This window comes from Parasteatoda tepidariorum, chromosome 11, assembly GCF_982258835.1.
Source record: "Parasteatoda tepidariorum strain Cologne lab strain chromosome 11, Ptep-v5.0, whole genome shotgun sequence".
In the NCBI taxonomy this organism is placed as follows: domain Eukaryota; kingdom Metazoa; phylum Arthropoda; class Arachnida; order Araneae; family Theridiidae; genus Parasteatoda; species Parasteatoda tepidariorum.
Genome location: NC_141765.1, coordinates 81998487 through 82012453, shown reverse-complemented (window position 1 = coordinate 82012453; position 13967 = coordinate 81998487). Strand labels below are relative to the sequence as shown.

General features: G+C 28.7%; 1 protein-coding gene across 6 annotated transcripts in view; it reads left to right on the top strand.

The window, feature by feature from the left end:
- The window catches only part of pps (protein partner of snf), a 153774-nt gene that overhangs the window by 120266 nt on the left and 19541 nt on the right, over positions 1 to 13967 (top strand). For all 6 annotated transcript variants that reach the window (XM_043049286.3, XM_043049290.3, XM_043049287.3 and 3 more), the window contains 3 exons: positions 4045 to 4192; positions 8346 to 8435; positions 11599 to 11794. In XM_043049286.3, the coding sequence (XP_042905220.1) occupies positions 4045 to 4192; positions 8346 to 8435; positions 11599 to 11794 (434 nt within the window). The remainder of the gene's footprint in view (positions 1 to 4044; positions 4193 to 8345; positions 8436 to 11598; positions 11795 to 13967) is intronic.

Sequence of the window (13967 nt, the reverse complement as noted above, 5' to 3'; positions counted from 1 at the left end):
TTTGTTCACCTTTGTATGTAGCTATCTTCCTTTATGGGCCCAGCATAAACACACATCAGGGAGCGAGGGCGCTAAACTAGATAGTATCCGGTTTTACCCTGCAATCAGAGGTTATTGATATGAAACAAAACAGTGCTACTTATTGGGCTAGTGTTTTTTAGGGTATGAGTATTTAGTAAATGTATAATACGATGCACTAAAAATAATTTTTAAAACTGTAATTACCGATAAATTAATATACCTTAAAAACAAAAAAACAAGTAGTATTGACATTGAACGAGTATGTTGAGTATTGACATAGTAAAACAAACTTATATATATAGCTCCTTCATGAGGAGTCTGCACTTGGCACCGCCTTTATTATGCTATATCCGATGATACTATTACACTATTTTGGGGAGAAATATGTAAACAACCATGTGAAAGATTGCTATTTGACAATTCTTTACTTTGCTGCAATCTTTAAGTGCATTTTTTAACATTAAATATTTTTTAAATGCTGATATATTTAAATTTATTATTAGAACTATCTCTAGTAATATTTAGGAACTTACAGCATACATAATTCTTTTTATGTGACTGTAAGCATCTGCTATTTAAATACTTTTCTCCAATTAAATTGGAAATTTACTATTCCTTGCTGTAAAGCAGTTTTAGGGAAAAAATATTTTAAAATAGAAAATTCTGAAGTAAAAATGTACAACTCTCAATTATTTTTTGAGAAAAACAATAAATGAAATCACCCTACAATTTTAACTTGCGAATTGTTAATGAAGTTTTTTTTTGTAATAAAAATAGAGTTTTACAGAAATACACATTAATGAAACTTTATTAAAAACTATTTTTTTTTTAGATATACCCATCATAAAATTCATTCTCTTGTCACTACTATCCCCATTTAATAACTATATATTCAAAATAAATAAAAAAACATACTGTAATTAAATCAAAATTAAAATTCATCCGTAATTATTAAATTTTAAGAAAATAATGAAACACAAAAACTAAACTCTGGCTTCATCTTTGCAAAACATTATTTATTATATTTCTCTCTTGATTGAATAATTTGCTCTTTCTAAGATATTATGCTGTGAAAACAGAATTTTTAAATTTAAAGTATATTGAACTAGCTATAATAACGAAAGATGTAATAGCAGATGATAAAGCTAAGTAAGTGACTAAAGAAAAAAAATTCACTGTTTGTATTGGCGTTTATAAAAAGGTTGTCTCGAATTCAAGCCCAGAGATGTTTTCTCTGACTACCTGCATGCTATAATGAACTCTACATCCGAGAAGGTTGAGCCAAGTGCCAACTCCTGGTGAACAATCTACGCAGACATGTGAATTATTTAATAACACAACAATATAATAGGTCCTTCTTCTTGACTAGTAAAGTGTAATTCAGAGTTTGTCCCCTAGAAAACAACTAATTTCACAAAAATCGAGATATCTGGTTTTATCCCACTCTCCTCCCCTATATGGGTGATTCTCACGAGATATGACAATTCACTGTCCCTTGCTCCAAAATCTAATACTATAATACTAAAAGAACTTTTTTTTAAAAAAAAAATTTATAAATTGCATTGCTGTTAGCATTTTAAAATGACTTTGCACTAGCATTGACTGTTTTGTATAGTTAAAAAATTTAATTGAACTTCAAAATGTCATTTTCCTGGCATGTCCCAAACAATGCTTCCAATAATAACTTAACTTCAAAACTTCCCATAAATTTTTCAATATCCAATTTTTTTTTTTATGTCAACCAAGTGTGAGCATTTCTAGAATATAAGCAGAGGGTATTATTTACAAAAACTTTATTTAAAATAATTTTTTCTGTCAATATCTTGTTTGTCCCAGGACAAACTCCTGGCTACTTTTATTTAGTGGTTTATAACCAAAATAGATAGAGCCAGCAATCAATATCTTATGTTAATAGATTGATTAGATACCCTCCTATATGAACATGTCTTATTACATGAATAAAGAACCAATTTTCTGGTTCAAAATCTATTTCAAAAATTTTTTCAAGGTGAGTAGGTTTTTGTCTTGTCATTTTCCTAGCTTCTTGAAATTATTAATAAAATAAACTACATAGATTTATATGAGTTATTTTAAGAAATCCTGTTGTTTTCTGCAGAATATGAACGTCTTAGGCCAAAATATTAAATTAAAGTACAGTTATTTGCTATAAAATGGCTAATTTGGCATTATCCTGGCTGTCATTTTCCTGGCTTATAATGCCAGGATATTGAAGTGTTACTAGAAATTTTGATAACTGCTAATAATGTAAGGAGGGAAAGCAAATATTAACCTAATACCAATTTTATGTATGATTGTAATATGCTTGGATGTAATCAAAGTTATTTATTTATTTAATGATTGATTATTATACACAATCTTATTCTGTACATATCAGCAACAAAAATTTTTTTGATTCCTTCTACAGTGGATAAAAAGAATTAATGTAAGCAATTTATGGTCCATCTAACATAAAGGCTTAAGTTGAGTTACTTACTATTAACTTAAAATGACTTTTTTAAACTTCTAAGCTAATATGTCATTTTCCTGGCATTCAAGATTTGGTGAATTTCTATTTTTTTTTTTTTTCTCGAGAAAATGTCAATAAACTACACTGCTGTCTATAAGTTATTAATAAGTGTAACAAGAAGTTTTCAAACAAAATTTTAGATTATTTTGAAGACTTTAAATTTGAAGAAATTTTTTGGTCTGAATTGTCATGTTTAAAAAGAATCATGCATATGCTGTGCAATCACTAAATATTTGTATTCGGAGTTTTTTTTTTTTCTTACTAGAAATGATTTTTTTAGTTTCTATCTGATTTTTTTTAGTAATTAGTTTCTAGTTTCATTTTGTTGCTCTATTTGAGTTTTGTGTCCGTTTGGTTTTCAAGGATGAGATTTTTCCACTTTTTTGGCTGCTTTCCGCTTTTGTCTCTCGAATATCAGCCATTTTACCAATATTCCGCTTTTTCTGAAAATTCAAACTACGTAGCTGCCAACCCTTCTGCATTTTTACTTATTTTAGCTATTTTCTTTTCTTTTATGTGCTGAAAATAAGATTTTCTGTATTTTTACCCCCCCCCCCCCCCCGCCCGCCAGATAGTTTGTATTTTCTTAATTCAGACATCGCTCCTTTCTGTTTGCTGGCACAAAAGCAAAGAAAATAATTTTAAAAAATAGCGTTAGATTTGCGGTGAAAATATTTATTTGCTCCTTCAATTAATCCTATAAATTTTTATTTATTATGGCTAAACAGAAGCAATTCAAACAAGCCTTTTAGAAATTCCAAGTCCAGAATCTACTAATATCTCGATTCTTATTCACACGATTTCAATATCAAACATTGATTTTCTTACATACCCGATTTAAAAGTTGCATGTTACGATTCTTATGCACGCGATTTAAATATCATACATTGCGATTCTTATTTATGAGATTTTAAAATCCAATATCGCGATTTGTTTATGCGTTTTTGAAACATTATGTAGCGATTATTTATGACGCTAAGACATTGTGATTCGTATTTACGCGATCTAAAAATTACGCAACATGATTTGTATTTTTGCATTTTTGAAACCCAATATCGAGTTTCATATACACATGATTTAAGAAGCCACATATCAGGGTCCATATTCTCTCAATTTAAATTCAAATATTGCAATTCTTATTCACACGATTTTAAAATCATGCACGTGATTCACGTTTATGCAATTTTAAAATTAATCATCAAGATTTATAATCACATGGTTTAAAAATTGCACTTTTTTGTCAAATTTTTGGATATCACAGCTTCTACATATTATATGTTATATGTGTATATATGTATATATATATATATTTATATATATATATATATATATATATATATATATATATATATATATATATATATATATATATATATATATTCATTCTTGGATTTCCTCTTTTTTACTTTCTAACTACTCTCATCCCTGGGTTTTAGTTTATGATTTTTATATTTCACTTAGCAAAATTAATTTCTGACTAGTTTTACATATTTAAGGTCTCTCAATATTGATGAAGAAGACTGTCAAATTATGGAATCAAAAAGTGCAACTTCGGTTTGGAAAGGATTTATTTTTATGCAAGATATAGCAAAATTTGTAACCAGTGCTTATAAAGTGTCAGGACAAACAGACCGTCTTCACTCAGTAAGTTTTGCAAGACATTCTTATATTTTAATTATTATGTCCATATCACAAAAAATACCTTATGAGAAAATAACTGAGAAAATTTTGAAATAGTTTAAAAACATTTTGGTTTAGACCATGGTTTACATTTTGTTTAGGTTAGCTGAAACTCACCTCTCCTGTGAAGTGTATTTTTTCTGTCATCTTGATATTACTGGGGGGGGGGTGAGTTTATGCATTTTTTTTATGTCAAGTCGATTGATGCCAAATCCAATTTAATCAAAAAAAGTAAATGTTATAAATATTTTTAAATATAAAAAATGTAATTTTTTAATTGTACCTGTTTGGGTAGTTATGTTTAAAAAATTGAAATCATAATAAAATATGATGATGATAAATTTTTATGTATTTGCATATTTCTATAATTTATTGCATGTTATCAGTTTAATTTCTTGTAAACAGATTTGACTTATTTTAAAAATGATTTGTTGACCTATCAAATGGTTTCGAGATATTGTCAAATTGTTGGTTTCAAAACAGCTAAAATGTTAAAAAAAAATAATAAATAAGTTTAAAAAAATCATGAATCTTTGTTATTTGTTTGAATAAAGTGCTCACATTCTTTTCTGCAGATAATAATAAATTTACGAAAAAATTAGATATTATAATAAGTATATTTTGTGTGATCCCATTGTAATTAGAGAATTAGTAAATAATATTTTTTTAGAAATTGTGATTTTTGGGTATGGATCCTTATGGTATGGATTTTGGCTCCTAATAACTATGCATTAATTTCTTTTACCAAGTCTAAAATTTATCAGATTTCAGTGAATGACGGTTCTACATTTTGCTGCAAAAGATAAACAACACCTTTAAGAAGTATCTAGATAAAGACTGCTAGTAGAGTAAAAAACTGAGTTTTTTTTTTTAAGAAAAGAGTCTTGTTTCATTGACTTTTGTGGGTGCATACCAGACTTACTCTCCAAACCAATCTTATACAAGAGTAAACATAATGTTTGTACAAGACTTGTCATGCCCTTTCTTTATCATAATCTTAATTTACATGTGTTGCATAGATGCTATGTTTATGAAAAGCACTTTTGAGCACTGCCCTACTTCCACCAATGGCTAATGTTTTTTTCCCCAGCTGTTTAAGAATGTGTGATTCATTTTCTATTATCTTAGTTGCTTGTACATTCTGAGGTTCTGTGACACCTGAACACAAACCTAAGACTCTCTCTGTTGCTGTCCAGTATCTTAATCTCTTAACCATCCATCCCCAGTTTCAAATGTCTGATTTATAAATTCCATGCCATTCTGGCCTATAGAACATCAGGCACGACTTCCTGGATATGGATAATTTAAATTGAACTTAACTATATACATGGTATGGCTTGAAAATAATGTCACTGATTTTATGGTGAAACTTACATGCATTTAAGCATACATATCCTAAGTGTAATCAATAAAGAGGGCAATTTGTTTGCACCTATGTAGTAGCTCATTTGTCTCTACCTTCTAAAGGAATATGGAATTTTTGTGAAATTCGCGTTGGTCTCCAATGCAGTGCGCATCAAATTTTGTGTGAAACTCAGCAAGTTAATTACAAAAACTTTTTCTATGATAAAATGACCTTTTGGGATTATTGTTTATCAAAATGCCAAATCTAGCGATGTGACAAGGCCTTTTTTGAAGTCTGCAAAGAAGATAGCCACAAAACTTTTGCAGGAAGACCACGAATGACCACCAACGACCAAAATGTAGCACATGTGACTGAATTCCTGGAACTGAGTCTGTTGTCTGAGTGTTCACTTATTGGCACTGGCAGTAAATTTTCTAAATAGGCACAACCTGACTTTGGGAACAGTTGAAAAAGTCAATGTGATTACAGACCATGCCACTGCACCTTTTTCCTGATTTTTTTTTAAGTAGTTCCCCTGCTGCCTTAATACTTTCACCTGCCTTCTGCAGAATTCTTGTTCTGCACTTGAAAACTCCCTTGAAAAGACATCATTTTGAGACAGTTGGCAAAGTCAAGTTTGTACCAAGAATGTTCGATTAAGAACCTATTTTGATTCCTTTGGTATTTGGCAATTCACTAGAAGGAATATTTTTTAATGAATTTTTCAACGATTGTGATAAACTTAATACATTTTTTTTGGTCATGTTGTACATAAATAGAATGTTTCTAACTTGCTGTACTCATAAGTTATTTAAAAATGTCCAAATTTGATTCTGTTTGAGTTTTTTAAACAACAAAATATAGTTTTCGTTGCATGTAGGATTTTTAAAATAATTTTTTTCACAAAATAACAGTGTTTAGAATAAAAAATTATATAAAATTAGCTCTTTTCTGGGGATTACTCAGAACCAGTTAACCCAATTAACAAATCTCTGTGTGTAACAAAAACTAAATTTAGTGTGAACATTGTATAAAAATTTGAAGTGAATCGGGTGAAAATTGTGCTAGTTAAAGAAACTTAGTTTTGAGTCTTTTAAGTCATAAGAAACTTAGTTTTGAGAAAATTGTGTTACAAGTTTTATGATAAATAATGCATATAAATATATAAAATTTTACAACTATAGTGCATCAATACCCGGTTCATAAAATGCTTCTTCTCCACCATTTTAACAATGGCTAAACTAGTCTTAAGTGCTAGTTTAGCCCTTTTTCTTCTCGATCTCTCCCCATGTGACACCTAAATGTTTTTAGACAAACAGTCAAAATTCTGCAGTCATCTTCATTTTGAGCATATTCTTTGGCTGCTGGTCCTGCGTTTGTTTCTAATTGTTCCAAGTCTGTCAATACATTTATTTCTAATTGTCCAAATTTGTTAGACCCCACAATTTAACTACATTACTCTTTTATATGCATATAAAAAAGGAGTGATGTAGTTAAATTGTTAGGTCTGACGAATTTGGACTATATATATATACAGTGGGGCATCGTTTATACGACGCCGAAGGGACCACCGAAAAACGTCGTATAAACGATAACGTCGTATAATCGATTTTTACTTCTAAAACTGAAACTAACTCTGTTTTCAGTTAATTTTAATGTTTAACGTGTTGATTTACATACATTTCTAAATTAGACAAAGCAAAACAAACAAATAACCAAAGAAGAAAAATTGCTGTGAGCAATTTGAATATATGTTACATTTAATTATATTTTCTTGCTATTAGTCTCTACAATGCTTTGAATAGCGAGTTGAACTTACTGCTTTCTATAATGCAATTTTAGATTTCTAATCACGGTCAAATCTAATGGCTGAAGCGCACTTGTGCAATTTGTAGGAAAAAAGAGAGCTTTTACATTTTCCAAAATAATTAGTATCGATGGGTGCGGTGGACATTGGTCGATGAATAGCAAAATGTTTCGTTTTTGCCTCTTCATAGTTTTTTCAGTCTTCTAGTTTTTTCAGTCATCTACTAAAAATTACGGTCGTCATCCAAGCATTCTTGTTGGCACCCTTTTCTGTATCATTCATGTTGGCAAATTCCACCCTTTTTTAAAATACTCAAGAAAAAATAAAAAATTAAATAAACGTGAACAAAATCTAAAAACCGACGTATAACCGATTCTGTGCGTCGTATAAACGATATATTTTTACATTAAAATGAATAGGAATGATTTGGGACCACACTAAAACGTCGTATAAATGTAAACGTCGTATAAGTGATCGTCGTATAAACGATGCTCCACTGTATATATATATATAGCACAATAAAAACAAAAACAAACTAAAAACGGAAACAAAAAGAAAACGGAAGTAAGGTAATGCGCAGTTAATAAAACTTATTAATTATTTTCGTTTTTCTCTTTGTTTTTTTGTGCTATATATATATATATATATATATATATATATATATATATATATATATATATATATATATATATATATATATAGCTGTGACCTAAAATTTAAAAAGTTCTGCTCTCACCCATCTTCTCCACTAATCAGTAAAAGTTTACGAACCTTTTTCTAAGGGTTCACATTATTTTAATCTAATTTTTTGTCATTTTAACAAGTTTTAAAAGTATAGTTGTTTTTTCTTTAAAAATATAGTACCTAAAAATAATTTTGAACCAAAAAAATTTTATATTATAAATTTATATTAAATGTCATTTTATTTATATATTGCTCTTAAGTAACAATTGTTTTGTGAACAGGATTTACCTGATACTATTCAGGTGTGTGGAAGAATCATACCTGATCAAGTGTGGGATTATATAAGCAAAATAAAGCAGTCTGGAAACAAAGTAAGAAATTATTTGAAATACCTTTTCTTCCTTTTAATTTTTGGTTTTGCTGCTCAAAATTAGAAAGACTTAATCTTACTAGCTGCTGTTTTTCCCCATGTTTTATTGTTAAATCAAAGGACCTATTGTATATATTTATTGAAACAATTAAAGCAATTTTGAAATGTTAATCAAAAAAGGGAAACGCTGAATATATATATCATATTGATGAAAATGACATTCATTGTGCTAGGGACCTTCATGATTGAGAGGGAAAGGATTTCTTGCACACTAGAAACCTTGCTCAGTCAGCAAAATTATGATAAATTTTTAGGTATCATAAGTGATGTAGTATAAGTTTCTATTTTTTTAATGTAGTAAAAGTGTGTATTTTTAATGTAGTAAAAGTGTGTATTTTTAATGTAGTAAAAGTGTCTATTTTTTTTAAATGTTTAATTAATTGATTCATGATATTGCTGTGCTATACACGAGTGTCTTATTTTATCAATAAATCCAGTCTAGATAAATATGCTAATTTTGTTTCTGTTGTTGGACACAAACTGTTGTGTCCATTTCAGATTCGAAAATAATTCTTATCAGAATAATGCAGTTATAATGCTTATTTTTTTTAAAATTAATTGCTTACCAACTGTAGTCTGTCATTAAAATCGCAGTTCCTTTTGACTATTGATTCTTGTAGAATCAGCGGACAAAATTTATGAACTTACTCAATTTACTTACCCAATACAAAATTTATGAACATAAAGTAAAAAATTTTAACGTAGGAAAAGAGCATTTTTTTTCACTTAAAAAAATTTAAGTATTCTTGCTAATACAAAAAATAGTTTGGTAGTAGTTGTAGTTCATTTACGTCACACTAAAGCTGCACAATGGGCTATTGGCGACAGTCTGAGAAACATCCCAGAGGATGATCTGAAGAGATGCCTTCACAATTTTGATCCTCAGCAGAGGGGATGGCACTCCCGCTTTGGTAGCCCGACAACCTGCACTCGAAGTCGAGTACTTTATGGTAGAACAGTGTTACGAGGACCAATACCGCACACCCTCAGTCCCTACGCAGACTGATCTAAGTGGTCACCCACCCGCACACTGACCGCAGCCAGTGATGCTTGACTTCGGTGATCTGATGGGAACCGTACCGTGTCTTAACGATCAGTCCACTGTGGGACAAACAGTTTCGTAAGGGAGTGCTAAAGTACATCTTAGTTGCTTAATATTAGCTTAAAACATGCTTGGTATTGTATTTGTTCTATGTATCAATGCTAAATTTGAGCTTATTATAAGAAAAGTTAAGTTTTATGTGACAAGATGACTGAAAGTGATTTCTCTATATCAAGTTTAAAATCCCTTTTTACAAAAACAAATTAAAAATCTGGAGCTTTACTTTATATTTGTAATACAGTGCAGAACCCGTTATCCGGAAATCAGAAAACCGGAAAACCAAAAAACCGGAACGAAATTCGATAAATTTTCCCGCCATTTAAAAAAAAAATTTTTTTTTCCTCATAAGATTTTAGGATTTTTCGTTCTTTTTTGAAAGATGTTTACCTTACCATCATTTTGGAAATAATCATTAGTGTATTACTCCATCGTTTTTTCTTCTTTTTAAGATTATTTCCAAAAAAAAATTTTTTTAGTTGGGTTTATTTCCAAAAAAAAAATTTTTTTTAGTTGGGTTTAACATTAAAAAAACGGCTTTTTGTAGCGATTCAGAAAACCGGAAAAATCAGTTATCCGGAATAGCGATGGTCCCGATCGTTCCGGATAATCGGTTCCCTACTGTAGTTTTATTTATTCTAGCTCTATGATTTAATCCAGAATTTTGTTGACCATTTATCAGGGGAATCATAACCATTGGTTTTCATTCACACAGACTTAATATTTTAAGGAAATTTTTTGTTGCTTTAATATAAGTCAAATATTTTTTAATTTATAAATGCATCATTAAATCAATTTCATTGGATAATTCTTTTAACTGTAGTTGAAAAAATCATTTTTTGAAGGATATGTAAGGGAGACTGAAATTTCTGTACCATAATATTCAAAGTTTTTAGGATCATTATTAATTAAAGTAAATAAATAATCAATTTTTGCATCTTAGACGAAATGAGTTTATAGTAATGTTATAAAATGTTTTGATTTGCTTACTTTAATCCCAGAGCCATTACTGAAAATGCAAAAAGTGAAACATCAGTTCGCTAGTAGTTTAGCAAATGAATAAACTTTGGAAAAAAAATTTCCAAATGTGTTTGTTTATATTTCATAGAATAATCAGTTTTAGGATGCAAAGTAGAATACTGGTCAAAATTCAACTTTTTACATGTAAGATTACCAGAAGTTAATGGGCTGACTGTTCTTGACTAAACTGATATATTTTTTTGTCTGATTTTGTAACTTAGATTTTAATTTGCTCTAATTAATTAGAACATTTAATGTGTACACTTTAAACCATAAAAACTACAATTTAGTTCAGGAAAATCCATTCCTAATTACTTAAATGTAAATAATGGCTGATTAGATTTTTTTCCTGCTATGTGCTTGATATTGAGATTAAGAGACTAATTTAACTTATCTGTGGCATAATAATTTAAATGCTCAAATTTTTTATGCTATTTAAAAGTTACAAAAAAATAATTTCAGGCGAGAAAAATTAATTTATACTTCGTGCTTTAAATTTGTTATAAGTCCAACAGAGTAATCATTATAAATTAACATTAGGGTTGTATAATTTCACCAGTCTCACTAACCTGCTATTCAAGCTAGTGTATAACTTAGGACCAAGTCATCCCTTGTTAAGTTATCATGGTTCCACTTTTTATGATATCTATCAAAAACATATGGTGCAAAAGCTTTGTTGTGCATGCTTTGGATCAGCAATTTGCTATATTAATTTATACAAGACTGGGTTAACAAACAATATATATATATATATATATATATATATATATATATATATATATATATATATATATATATATATATATATATATATATATATATATATATTTTTAAAAAAAAAAAAACAGATTACCTATATTAACTTAACAAAAAATAAACTATATTTTGAAACAATAAACTATATTATTCCGATTAAAGTATGTGAAATAACTTATATTATTTATTTCTTTTAATTATTTTTTTATTTTATTATTATGCTTTATAGGAGCTTATAATTATTCAGTTTCAAGCTGCTAATGATGAAGAGTCTGTATCTTACAATACATTTTATTCATACCTCAACTCCAGAAAACGATATGGTGTTGTTTCGAATTATTCCAGAAAAATTAAAGATTTTTACATCGTTCCACTGGCTGCTACAAGTCCAGTTCCAACTGTTCTTATGCCATTTGATGGTCCAGGTACTTTTATTTTTATTGTGCCACCATTATTTTACAAAATGAAATTGATTTAACCATATAATAGCAAAAATGTGTAAATGTTTAAGTTTGGGCCCATTTCTTAAAAGATATTATGATCTTTTAATTCTTTTGTTCCTCTTTATTTTTGACATTAAATCCTGTTTTGTTTTTTTTTTGTTATCAAATCTATCTGTTTAATGCTTGAAAGAAAATGTCAAAGTTTGTCTGTTTAATGTCAAAATTTATTTTATCTTGAAAATTTATTGGATTCTTGTTTTTATTCAGTAGCCAAATTGGTGATTCTGCAATTGTAAAATTTTCAAATGGTCTGTTGAGGGTTCGCCCACAAAATCCTCTTTTAGGATTGCGTGTCACTTTTAAAAACTGCTTAAAGATGTTCATTTTTTGATTTTCATTTTTTAAAAGCCCTTACCGATGTTTATTATTGATTGCATGCTTGTAAAATGTGCTTAATTTTCTCTTTTTAAAAAAAAATACCATGCTGTTTGTTGCCATGAATTACGTAAAATCTTGGTTTTCCCAATAGTAATTCAACTACAATCAGTATTGGCATTCTGTGGTCCATATTGTCTATGCATGTTGGAAGAATTACTTAAAGACCCATAAGTGCATACACTTAAATTCGGAAGTATTTCTGTTGTCACACATTCAACTCGGCATCGTTTTGCAATAGACTGATTTCAGACACCTCTAAAATTAAATTATCAATCTCTCAAATTTTATCTGATCACAAGGACCTACTAAACATTACCAAATATTTCTTCAATTACAAAAGAAAATTTTCTTTTCTTGATAATTTCTCAGACCCAATTAAGAAGGCCGGGCATGGTGCTTTTTAGAGGCCCCAACATTTTCACTAACCATAAAATCAGTATTTCTTTCATTTTAATAAAACTTTAACAAGTCTTCTTCAAGTAAGTTTATAATATGTATATATTGACATGGACATTTTACAATCTATAAGCAATATTTTCAAAGGCGAAAAGTTATTAGGTATTAGCTATTCTGAATAAAATATGTGTTCTATAAAAAAAGACAAAACCTATTAGAGTAAAAAAGAAATCAAACATGATATTTTATGTAATCAAATGAAGAATTAAAATTATGATTTTAGTTATTCTTCACCAAAGCTAAGTAAGATATTATTTGACATAACTATGTATTCAAAACATCACTTAACTTATGGGTGCACAGTCCTTTTGAGTGAAGGGCCAGTTGCACAGCAAGTTAAATAACAAAAGGCTGCACACGTGTTTAGACATGTTAACGGCAACGCGTGTTTAGACATTTATGAATATAAGCACTATTTCTTTTATCAGTAAACCTAGAATTTATCAGTAATGTTTCCTGAAAATTTAATACTTTTAATTTTTAGAAATGCTTTTAATTATTAAAATTCATTCAAAAATGAAAAAAACTTACTTTTTTTTTTTTCTTCAAAAAATTTCCCTTTTTATCAAAAATTTATATTTTGAAAAAAAAAAGAAAAAAAATTGATAAAAAAAATGTTTTTTCATTTTTTGTCAGATAACTTAATAGAAAAAATCATTTTAAAATAAATTCAAACTTTAAACAAAACGCATCTTCACAAAATGAAAGTATAAAAAATATGTCAAATTAATACATATTTTGATGAGTAATAATTATTCAAATTAAATATTTTAACTTAGGGGTGCACAACCTGCGGCCCGCGGGCCAAATGCGGCCCTTCGACTAATGAAGTGCGGCCCGCGAGAGCTTCTAAACACAATTAAAAAAAATTTAAAAATGGCAATTTTTAATCGCACTTTTAAATCATCACGTTTTGACACAATCAATTTTAACAGATTCTTTTGTAAATGTACGTTTAATGCGCTTTCTTTAAGCCGATTTTATCGTAAATATAAATGATTTTTTTTAAACAGTTCTTTCCGCTTTTCTACGCGATTTCGAAAATCCCGAATTTTTATTACAACGCGAGTTTCAGATCGCATAATCACTTTCTGTGCACTTTATTTATGACGATTTCATCTTAAATCTAAGTGATTTTTTATCTTTTTTTTGCAATTCTTTCTCTTTTTTTTCAACATTTTTTTCGGCAGTTATTGCTATGCGTTCCCACGTATTATAAAAATTCCAATTATTCTATTACGACATGCAAATTTTAAACCAT